The sequence below is a fragment of the Morus notabilis genome, unplaced genomic scaffold, assembly GCF_000414095.1.
Source record: "Morus notabilis unplaced genomic scaffold, ASM41409v2 Scaffold2735, whole genome shotgun sequence".
NCBI classification, from domain to species: domain Eukaryota; kingdom Viridiplantae; phylum Streptophyta; class Magnoliopsida; order Rosales; family Moraceae; genus Morus; species Morus notabilis.
Window position 1 is genome coordinate 134,759 of NW_010365688.1, and position 12,484 is coordinate 147,242.

Sequence of the window (12,484 nt, forward strand, 5' to 3'; positions counted from 1 at the left end):
TACGTTGATGGGGCCATTTTATAAGTTTCCTGCCCAGATAACAGCATCTGCATGTGACTCATGTTTATTCACTTAATGCCAACAATATCGTACTAACCATCTAACTTTTAATGTCAATGTTTCCTTTACACATTACTTGGGGTGTTACTCGTAATTCTTCCTTCTCTCTCTCTCTCTCTCTCTCTCTCCTTTTTTTTTTTGGAGGGTTTTATAATTAATTAGCTAATTGAGAATATCACAGCCACAGAAAAAAAATAAAACATAAAACATATGTAGGAGTATCAGATTCATAGGAAATTTCTCAATGAATAAGTAGTACCGCAATAATTTTCTTAGAGAGTTCTTTCTTTTAGAGAATTAATTTAAGATGTCATTTTTCACTACCAATAGATGTTGCTGTTTTAGCTATTGAATTAAATTTTCAATAGTGTGATCTATAATAAATAGATTGAGACCATTAATAATTAATTCAATGGGTAAAATTAATAGTTCCCATCTAAAAATACTATTCCTACGGTGAAAGGTCATTCTTTTTAGTTCTCATGTAATACTCTCATACCGTTATATTAGAAGTCCGTACTTAAGACACTGCTTGTACTACCGCCGAATTTTTTAGCGGAATCTAGGGTGAGTAAATTCAAAGAGCTTGGCTGCGGCCGTACTCTCGTCTCTTAGATAGGCAATATGATTTTCTATCAAGAGTCGTACAAAATTTTCCCTCCAATTAATTCCAATCTATATCCTATATAATGACACGTGGAGGACTGAAAAATCAGTGAATCAGAAGCCAGATCATGTGGACGAGCTAGATCAAAATTAACTTGTAAAAAAACAAAAACAAAAGTAAAAAAAAAAGGACTTGACATTTAATTTCAGCAGCCATTAATGTTTTTGTATTGCTTGATACCCTTTTGCGCCGGAAAATTACAAGTATGGATATAGTACTTGATATTGAGCAATGGAAAGACTCTGCCCGTTAAAGTCATGTTCATTTTATCGATTCGAGTTTTATTACAGTAAAAAAATTTTAAAAACAGTTATATTTAACTTTTTTACTACAGTAAAAAGATCTCACATAAAGTCACATCTCAACTCAAATTAAAAATTCAAATCAGCAAACTAAATGGGCCCTAATTAGTCCAAACTGAATGTGCGTTTGGTTGGTGGATTCTTGTCATGGTTCGTGGCTCTCTACAGTATTTTCTCTCAAAAAAATACACATAAATCAAGAATAATTCTGAATTTATAAACTAAACGTGCACTGAGTGTTTCTAATATATAGGTAGATTGTCCTTTTAAATTGGAAGATACAAGATTAGGCACTTTACTGTTTCTCATGCGCAGGAGGCTCTCATAGCTTTCATGTTTATGTATATATGTCCTTGTAGTAAACGGGAGTTTCATGTTGTAGTTTGATAAATATATAATTTTATGGGCCATAAGAGCATTTTCAATAATACGATGTCAAATTTTATAATTTGAGTAGAAAAACTATTCTCCAATAGAATGTTATTTTTATGCTAAGTTTGACTTATAATGCTGTAATTGATGGTAAAATTTGACACCAAGTATAAGTAAATGCCAAAATTTCATTGTTATTTGTTGACGTTATAACATTTTCTTTTTATCATTATGACATTGTCGTCTTCAAAATATTATAATATTAAAATTTCAGTTTTACAAGTTTCAGAACTTAATAATTATGACATGATAACTGGAAAAATATCAGTCATTTTCACATTTATTTTTAATGACAAATATAGCATTAGCATTAGCGTTAAAGTTTGCGTTGAAGATGGTCTTAGAGAGTGCTTTTCTTATTTAAATGCTAAAATTTAACATTACATTTAGTGTGCTCTTATATTTGAATGTTTTAATTTGATGTAATCAGGTAAGGGGAATCTTTTCGTTGAGGCTTGTTTTGTTCGGAATACTAAAGATACTTGGTTGTAGATTCTAGTGTAACAAATCATATTTGTAACTCGCTTTTTTGGTTTAAGAAAATCAAGAAACTGGCCAGTATGTGTCTGCACGGAGAATTGGATTTGTTTATTTAAATTTTAATAATAAGACTTTGGTATTGAATAATTGTCTTTATGTTCCAGACATTAAGAGGAATTTAATACCGAAAGCACAAATAATTTCTATGGTTATGCCTCAAAGGATGGTTTTTTTTTTTTTTTTTTCTTTTCTAGATGATATACAGAAAGCACAAATTTATTATCTCGTTTAAAGGGCTAGAGTCCTACAATTTCTAAGGATTCTTATAGAAGTTTGGGGGCTGGTTATCTTTTAAATCTTAATTTTATCTTTGTTGCAAATAAATAAGCATATCCATTATCCTCAATTTGCAACACCTATAACTAATATTAATTAAAACTAAATTGTCATCTTCTATTAGAGAGAGAGAGAGAGAGAGAGAGAGAGACCAAATTGTCATGTGTATATGTCAGCGTTGATCGTGATATTATAAACATTATTAACATGCATGGAAAAGGTATTTATATTCATGCTTGAAGTTTGTAGATTGGTAAGCCTGCGCTTTTAATTTATATAACCCCACATGAGGAAGGCAGAAAGGACTTTGTGGGAAACTTCCAAAATTTAAGCATTCTTTACTTTTCACTTTGTCCGTTTGTCAATACCCAGATCTTTGCTTTTTCACTATAATCCACATTGAATATTCAAAATGGGGCCATGAAAGTTGGAGTGTTCATTCATATCACGTCCTGTGTTCGTATCATATTTTAATCATTTTTTATTTATAATCAGCTCGAACATGATCCGTGATACGAAATTTTTTAAAAATCGCAACACGATCACTTTACGGGTTAACACGACACGACGCGAAAATGACCCGTGATATGAAATTGACCCGTGAACCCAAAATTGACATGAAAATTATATACTTTTATTTAATTTTTTACATATTAGAAATAAATTAAAACTCATAACACACTAGAATACAATAACATCCATTAAAATTAAGCAAATAATAGTACAAGATTTTGAGTATTACTATCATGATATCACAAGTTTATAATAAAATCAAAAACATGTAATAAAAAATATATGTATTTTTTAGTTTTTTATGAGTTTCGTGTCGTGTTCGGGTTAGGCGGGTCCAACCTGAAATTGAACCATATTTTTTGTGTCAATTTCATGTCGACCTAATTTTGATCCGAAGCTCTTGTTTTTCAACCCTAACCCGCAAAATTTGTGTCGTTTTCGAATCGTATTGTCGTGTCGTGACTCATATTACCGACTCTAAGTGGAACCCTCACGAACAGAAAAGGAGAACACTTATTTGCTTAAGTTAACAAGATCAAAGAAACGCGTAACACGCTTGAAATCCTTGTAATCTGAAGAAATTAAAACGTATATATCCCACATACATTTTTTTTTATTTGCTCTAAAATGTTGTATATCGTATATATATGTAATGCTAGATGTATGGAGAGGAATTAAAGTAGGGAATAGCTTTACTACTTTTTTCCAGAATTTTCCTTCTTTTTTTTTTTTTTGTAAATATATCAACATCATTGATGTTCTTCAATTATTTGATATTCTCTGCTTTGTTAGTGAAAGTCATCTTATTATTAGACAATGAAATGGATTCTCTAGGAGGGCATTGGTGCAAGAGAAAGCCTAAAAGCTCATGAGTAGAAACCCCATTTTTCCCTTCAATGGAAGACCAGCTAAACTTTTTCTTTTTCCTTTCTGTTTTCCCACTTCTCTTTACGCTACTCGTATTTATATATATAAAATCACTATGGTTGGCAGCATGTGATTTAAAATTTAAACTTGATGGAATATTGAATTTAAAAGGATTTGGACTACTCTTCCTAGATTAACTTTTAAGTTTGTATTATAACAACCACCATAATAAAAAGTTTAAATTATGATTTAAATATATGAATCAAACGATTTGTATATAAACCTCATAGAAAATCAATCAAATTAATTCTTCTCCAAAATTAGATCACCATGAATGAAAAATTCACGGTAAAAACAAAATTTTAAAATTAAAAAAAAAATATATATATATATATAATAATAATAATAATAATGATTTGACGCAGTGAAAATAAAGATAGAGTTGTGATCCACCTAATTTGGAGGATAGATTACCTGTTTAGTTCGTTGATTTAAGTTTTTAATTGGAGTTGAGATATGACTTTATGTGAGAACTTTTTATTATAATAAAAAAATTAAATATGACTATTTCTGAGAATTTTTTACTGTAATAAAATTTAAATTTTAAATTTTAAATTTAAATCGGTAAAATGAATGGGATTTAAATTATGTACGTTTCTGCGCTTCATAGACACATGAATATAAATAAATAAATATAATACAAGAACCATGACAAAAATCAGCAAACATGAAAGAGAGATGCGTGTCAGCATGTGATTTTATGAGTAATGCATGCACGCTTTGCCCCCATGCAGAAAGCATCATCATATCGTTTTCGTGTAAGACAATGAACAAGTGGGGCCTCCTCGTTCTTGAACATAGTTGGGGATCATCTTTTTTGTGTGTGAAATTTGAACCAAAAATTTTGTACTACTAAAATGTGTTAACATGCTATATTTATAAAGAATCATAATGAGCATATACTAATTAAGTGCTATTTCGGTATCAAAACATATAAGATTATTATCACTGATGTTTCTTAATTTTAGAGTCATTTTTAGTTTACTTTCAAAATTTTAATATCCCCTTTATCCCTTAAATTTTAAATTGTTCTCACTTAATTCATTCTATTGTAATTTCTGTTAAAAATAGATAAAAAAAATAATGTAGTCACATAGTCTTTTTATTTAAATTTATATTAAAAATAAATAAATAATAACCACATAACCACACTTAATATCTTTTTTTAGTCTAATTTTAACAAAAATTCTTATAAAGAACTTAACTGAGACAAATTTAAAGTTCAATAAACAAAATGAGAATTTTTAAAATTTATGAGATAAAGTGATAACGATCTCAAAATTCTGAAACACCAATGAAATTAATCTAAAGATATATAACATGTAAAAGAAGTCCAAATTTAAAACCATTGCACAATAATTTTTGCCAACTTTTTTGCACATTTTCTCTCTTAACAAAATGGTTGCTAATTTTCTGATTAGTTTGTTATTATTTTTATTTGTGAAATCTGCATTGAAATTTTTCGTGTTAATCTTTTACGCAAAAAAGTAGAAATCCTCCATTGGCTTTCAAAAGAAACATTTGCCTACGTCATCCTGACGTGCGAATGACTCCCTCTCCTCCTCGTCTACACAAGGACGTTTACGCAGGGAGAGCAAGCTGTTCAGTTTTTCTTGTGGGTAAAAAATAAATAAATAAAGCCACCAATCTAAGGGTGCTTTTAAGTTTGGACCGAATTAAATAAGTAGGCACGAAGCCCGTCACTATTAATTTAGATCTGGTCTTAAATTTTTTGAATTTAAAATTAGATTGGGTCGATTCTTTCTCTTTTAAGACCGGACAAACGTCACAATTTTAAAGAAAAAAATAAAAAATTTATCATTGAGAATGCATGAGTCTGGATCTTTACTTTTTACTCTTAATAAATTCTCTTTTGTTAATGTAATTATTTGACTAAAATGTTATAAATCAAGATTAAATGGTAAAAATCATGGCACATGCACTTTTAAGAGGTGTTTGTCAAGATTATCATTTTTAAAAAAAAAAAAAAAAAAAAAAAAAAAAACGTAAAAACGTACCTTATAAAATTCCGGATTGATCCTAAACTTTTTGAGCTTAGAGCCATGCTGGACTAACCCTATCCCCTTTTGAGAAAATTACAGAATTTACATTTAAAAGTGTATGAATCTAAATTTTTACTCCTTATTATTAATAAATACTCTTTTATTAGTATCTTGACCATATATGTTTAAAGCATATTTGTTAAATGTATCCCATAATTAAACATAGACCAAGAATTAAGCTTAACTCAATGGCGAGTGCCGAGTACTGCAAGTGCAAAACGCAAATAGTCACTGAACTAAAAGGCCCAGAATTGATCAACATATCACCAACAATATAAAGCCCAATCGTATCAAGAAACAGTTTCAGCGCAGTGGCTCTCATGTTTGTGGGGAATGAATTAGAAAATGTCACTTTTGGGAATTGGTTTTTAATAAGTCGTTTTTGTAGAAAATAATAATAATAATAATAATAATTTAAATTACACGTAAAAGTAGTATTAATGAATAATTAAACTTTAAAAGCAATGTAAATAATGACACAAAATGTTTTTAAAAAAATACATGATTTGCCGTGATTTTATGCAGGTTTATTATTTTTTGCATTCTAAATAATTATGTGTCATTGTGTTTTTTTTTATTTTTTATTTATTAATTAAATGAAAATTGTTTATTTTTAAGTGAAATTACATAATTTATAATTTTTTATCATTTTGAATGGTAAATCAATTTTCTTTTTTCTTTTCTAAATGTTTAATGTGCCCACAAAACACTTAAAAGAAGTTTAGCTATCACGGGTAAATTATATGCTAAAATCTCTGTTGGCACTCTTTAAAAGTATATTTCTCTAGCCCTTCTTTCTTCGACGTGCAAAATCATGGGTACGTTTAGAATTTATTTTAAAATGATTTTATTTTCAATAAAAAGTAAAAATGAGATTGTTTTGAGAATTATTCTGGAACCGATTCTGAAATTACGTTTGGTTAGTTTTTAAAGAGATTGTTTTGAGTATAATAAAAAAGTGAAATAGTATTTATTAATTAATATAATATAATATTATTAATAAGTACTAAAAAATGAAAACAGAAAAGTGAAAATAGCTTTAAGCTATTTTCTATTTCCTTTACAAAAACTATTCTCACTGTTTTCGTTTTCATTTTCGTTTTCAAAACATTTGCTAAACAAATGTAGTTGCATTTTCAGTTTCATTTTTTACTTTTCGAAATACATGAAAACCGTTTTTAAGAACGGTTTCAAACACGCACCATACTACGAACTCAACCTACCCTTCTCCGATCGAGCGAGTCCTTTGAGAACTCGAATATATGAACTAGTTCACATGTATAATTTGAAAATAAGATCAATTATCTATACTAGACTAGATACTCCTCAGTGAGTTAATTATGAAGTTCGTGTGCATATTGAACTACTCAAATTTTGCATATCACTAAAGTGCTTTTTTGTTTCACCGATTCCTTATACTTTTTTAATTTGGCCATATATATTACTTAATTCTCGATGCTTCGGTTTAATTTAGTTCTGTATGCGCGTTGTTTGGAAGCAAGGGTATGAAATCTTGTGCGTTATTTTGCTGATCTAAAGCAATTGCTAGAACTGGAAGAGCTTTCGAAAGTTGCCAAAGAGGAAAAAGTACTGGACGTAAAAAACCATGCAACAGAATCCGGGTCATCTAGGCTTGTAATTGCAGGGGAACTTCTGTGGTGCCGTGAGAAAAATTTGAGGCATCGTGCCGGAAAATAAGATAACTTGCAAATTTTGCGTTGAAAGTTGCAAACTTCAAACGTTGGAGTTATATAAGTCACAATAGACTTGTGAATTTAAAAAAAAAAAACGATAACTTATAAATTTTACGTTAGAACTTACAAATTCAAACAATAAAATTAAAAAAATTATGATAAACTTGTGAACCAGTACAGTGCTGTGAAGGCACCATAAGAGGACCCGTTATTGCGGATATCAACTTGTGATTGTGGATATTATTTATTATATAATATAAGTTGACAATTCGTAAAAAGTGAGTTTCTTGTAGGAAAAAAGTCCTGTCTACTGATTTGGTAATTTGATGGTTTAAATTGGTAATTATTTTGTATCTGGTAGTTTTTATTCTATTGCTTTCTACTGTTAATCGGGTAGATTACCACTGGTTTATGTAGATCTAACAACAAATTTTAAAAAAAAAAGATTAATTTTATAAATGGCCCGAACTATATACCCTAATAGGGTCTTTCAAATTTTTATAATGGTTTATTTTACCATTTGTACTATATAAAATCGTTAAAAACAGCCGTGAACTAGTGTAATGTTATAAATGTTTACAGAACTATTGATTTTGTGTCAAGAAACTCTTTGATATAAGCCAAAAAAAAAAAAAAAAAGTAACTACAAGTACAATTAACAAATATCCCAATAGCGAAAAAGTAATCGCTTTTATCCTCTCCTATTCAGCAAAAAAGACACCATGACAAATTTTTTTTTTTTTCTTGTGTAGTTTTCTGTTTACCATTCATTTTCAACACAATTCATACAATACGAACTGTAACAAACAAAAATCCAAAGACTAATTACAGTTCAATCATCAACCCTCCCTCAGCCGCCAAGGCAAAAGTTTATACAAATTTGGCAAAAGCTGGAAACTATTCAAACTATATACCAATTCCAAACAATCATTCTTTTGAAGTCCAAAAACAAACAAATAAAAACAAAACAATCAATCACGCCGACCATCATTTTTTATTCTGAATCAAGATGAATTAGAAACCTTACCCGTCTTCAAATCGCGTCCGGACCCTCTCAAATCGTCCCCGGCGGACACCACCATACCCGGATATGTCGGAAATTGATGCGCACCGTTTCTGACTCCATACACCAAGTGCTGGCCCACCCCATCTGGAACCGGTACTGGAACTATCCTAGGGGACACGTCATGTGGGTCCAATGACGTGGCAGGTCTCAACCCTACACCGTACACCTGACCCGGAATATGATACCCGACTGGTATCTGATCCGTACCCACCGGGTATTGCTGGACCTGGACATACTGAGCACGTATTGGAACGTGTTGGAGTGGGACACTTGTCACGTTCCCATGCGGCACGTGACTCGCCACGTAGTAAACGGGTACTTGCTGTATAGGCTGACCCGGATAATTCGGACCCGCCACGTAATGCATAATGGGATTCCCCGGAATTAATCTGGGTGTGTCCATACCCGCATGGATTAGGTTCTCCTTCGGTTCCGGTATCGGAGTTGGATCATCGGGCTTGGTCTTCACCGGCGGGAGATTCAGAATGGTTTGCACGGTCGAACAGAACGGAGAAGAGACAACCGGCGCAGGCGAGCCCGGGTCCGTGAGAGAAACGGTCTCTTGGAAATTGGATCGGGTCTTGGCCTTCGGATACGGGTCGTCGGAATTGTCGAGGCCGAAGAGGTAATCGGGGACTTCAGAGACGATCGAAGAGGCTTCAGAGCGGTTGCGCTCGAGAGCCGAAGACGACGGAGCGCCGCCGCTGTTAAGCGCGTCGATGAACCAGTTGTCGCGATTGGCGGAGCCGTGGAGAAGCGAGGTTCTAGAGTATTCCTCGCCGCCCTTGCGGAAGAGGAAGAGACGGAGGCGCGTGGATTTAGGGTTGTGGTTCTGCAAGACGCGGTCGTACTCGTCCATCATGTTCTCCACGTCCTCGTCGGTCGTGACAGAGATCAGAGCGTCGAGGTCCTCGTTCGGAAGCTGGTACTTCACGATCATGTTGCTTGTGCCTGAATTAACAAAATCGATTAATTCCAATTAATCTAATTGAACTGGAAATTGGGGAATTTTAATTTAGGATTAATAAAAAAAATTAATCACCGGAGAGTTTGGAGAGCTTGGTGAGGAGAGAGGAGAAGTTGGTGGCGCGGTGAACGGCGACTATGCGGGTCTCGCCGCCGACGTAGCGGAGCTGGTTATCATGCGGGCGAGGGATGATCTTGCCGCCGAAGCTGCACATGAAGCGCACGCGCGTGTGGACGTCGTGGTGAGAGTGGATGTCGGAGCGTGGCGACGACCCGACGGAGTCGGTGGCGTAGGATTCGATCTCCGACTGGTGGTGCGACGCCATTTTCCGGTTTATCCGAGCAATGGAATTAGGAGCTCTTGTTTTGCTGGTGGTGGTTTTGGGGTTGTTTTGGAGAGGGAATTTAATTGTTGGAAAAGCGAATATCGTCCCACAGAAGGACAAAGTTGTTATCGTGACTGTGACGTGGTAACGGTGAATGGAATGTCTTGGTTCTTGGATTTTGATCCACGGCTGTGATGGGATCAGCGTCACAGACGCTTCTCAAGCCCTTCTCTTCTTCTGCCGTTGACGGATGGATCTCAATTTCAGGTATAAAAGAGTGAGCCTTCGTTTCTTTCTCAAGTTTTTAATTTGAATTAAAATATAATATTTTTAAAAAAAATTAAATGTGACATTAAATTTTTAATTTTAAAATTTTAAAATTTAAAATTTAAATTAATAAAATAAACGAAGTATCACAATGCACACGCACACAATAATTTTTTATGATTTTTTTGGGTTATTTTTAACTTAATTTGGTAAGTAAAGTAGTACCACCACACCAACTTTTGCTGAAGATAGAAAATGTTGGGGTTATTGTCAGAGCTTGCGAAGAGTCTGATCGTGATGTTAGCTTGGTGGGCCCAAGCAGTAATCGAAGGTATTTATAATTTGCATTTATTTTCAACTAAATTATATGGTATTATTTGGAGGAGTTTTTCTCATAATAGATAACGTAGATTTGTCTTATCGAAGTCAAATTAAAATTAAAATAAACATAAAAATTAATAGAAATTGGTATTAACTTTAATAGTGTGATTTTTTTATTCTATGTACAAAATCTATAGGGGCATTTAAAACTCATTCTAAAATAATTTTATTTTTGTATAAAAAATAAAAATGAAAATGTTTTTAATCTCTGATAAAAATTATTTTTAAAAATGCGTTTGTTAGTTTTATCAAGAGATTATTTTCAATATAAAAAAACTCATTAATGTCTTTATCTCTTTGCTCGAGAGAGGAAAAAAAGAAAATAAAAAATAAAAATGATTAAAAGTCATTTTTCATTTTTTTATCATTTTACACTAAACTAAAAATTCATTTTTATTTCTATTTTTTGTCTTTATTACGCTACACGTCGTTTTAAAATTTTTTTTATTTTTTCTTTCTCAAATAACGTGAAAAATAAAAACATGATTAATTCTAAACACAACCTATAATTCTAACTCTTATTTGGAATAATCGCACGTAAATAAATATTACAATTGTAGTATTATTTTTTTGGAACACTTTTACCAAAAAGAAAATATTTATCAGAAATAGTAGGAAATAGGCCAATATGAAAAGCTTAAGAAAGTATATAGGTCAATTTTTAGTTATAGAAATTAATAGGTCATAACTTGTCAAGTTATGGTTCATTAACCAGATAAGTTATGGACAAACTTGTCAAGTTATGGTTCATAGCTAAACAAGTTATGGACAAAACCCGTGAATTATGGATAATAACTTGTGAAGTTATGGTTCATAACCAGACAAGTTATTGACAAAAATAGTAATTTAGCCTATTTATTAACTTATGTAAACTATTTACCTATTAATTTTAATTCATCTCAAGTCTTAGTCTATTTTCCTCTTTCTCCCTATATTTATTTGGATTGAATTGCCGCCTTGTTAAAGAAAAATAATACTTTTGCTTTGAATCTTGTCTTTGCAGTATTTTATTTTCTTTCTTAATCGATGAGCTAGGAGGCCCACATGAATGTGGTTGGCAATCATTTATTCGTTTTGAACTCATTGCCCATTGGAAGCAGAAGTCTACAACATTTATGTTTTGTTTGGTTGGGAGATTCGTACCCTGATTCGAATCATGGTTCGCTACAGTATTTTCTCTTACAAAAAATACACGTAAATAAAAAATAATTATAATCTCATGATTCTAATCCATAAACCAAACGTCTGCTTAATTGGCTGTCAAAATCATTGACATTAGCGCTTTACCAAAATAAGGATTAGTTTGGTAACATTTTTGTATTTGTTGACAAAAGGCGGTAAAATAAAAGAAAAAAATACTTATACATGAGTCAATATTTTTATTTTTTATTTATAAATTTTTAAGTCAAATAATTATACTAACAAAAAAATATTTATTAAGAGTAAAAGATAAAAGTTAAAACTCATGCACTTTCAAACATAAATTCTTCATTTTTTCACAAAAAAAAAAATTTTTGAAGATTATCTTAAATCATTTTTCTTAACATAGATGCACGTTAGTCTACGATTTCTTTCTTTTTTTCTTTTTTTTTTTACTCATATTACTTATATTCGGGCATCCTTCTCACTAGAGGGAGGTCCTCCTCCAAGACAATACCTATCTCTGGAGTAGGATATATTACGAATGAGTATATAGGGATAATTGTAAAGATATACTTGTAGTTTTATTATTCTTTTTCAAAAAATAAATTACACCCTCTTTTTTTTAGAAGGAAAAATCAAAATACTATCTAAGAAATGACTTTCTACCAAATGAGTGACATGACGTTTGTTCTGTTTTCTTATGTATAAAGGGTACTTACTTCCCTCTTCATTTTCCTCATCTAGATTATCTATATCTCCTCTCTTTCTGTTTTTTTCCCTCCTACCAAATAAGAACTCAACATTTGCTTGGTTTCCACTTTTCAGATTAGAATTGATGAGTGAGTAGTTATGATTAAGGCT

The 12,484-nt window shown here is 31.8% G+C and overlaps 1 protein-coding gene across 1 annotated transcript; it reads right to left on the reverse strand.

Annotated features, from left to right (window-relative positions):
* Positions 1-8,221: 8,221 nt before the first annotated feature.
* On the reverse strand, positions 8,222-9,976 carry LOC21388384. Its single transcript, XM_010108425.2, has 2 exons — positions 9,583-9,976; positions 8,222-9,491 (listed from the first exon to the last, which is right to left on the reverse strand). Exons 1-2 carry the CDS (start codon positions 9,830-9,832, stop codon positions 8,479-8,481), a joined length of 1,263 nt encoding a protein of 420 aa, XP_010106727.1. The 5' UTR covers positions 9,833-9,976; the 3' UTR covers positions 8,222-8,478.
* Positions 9,977-12,484: the final 2,508 nt, after the last annotated feature.

Excerpts from the sequence above, each read along its gene's own strand:
- LOC21388384 (XM_010108425.2), bottom strand. The coding sequence starts at position 9,832 with ATGGCGTCGCACCACCAGTCGGAGATCGAATCCTACGCCACCGACTCC. Across the intron at positions 9,492-9,582 it reads CAAGCTCTCCAAACTCTCCG|GCACAAGCAACATGATCGTG; the intron begins GTGATTAATTTT and ends TTGTTAATTCAG.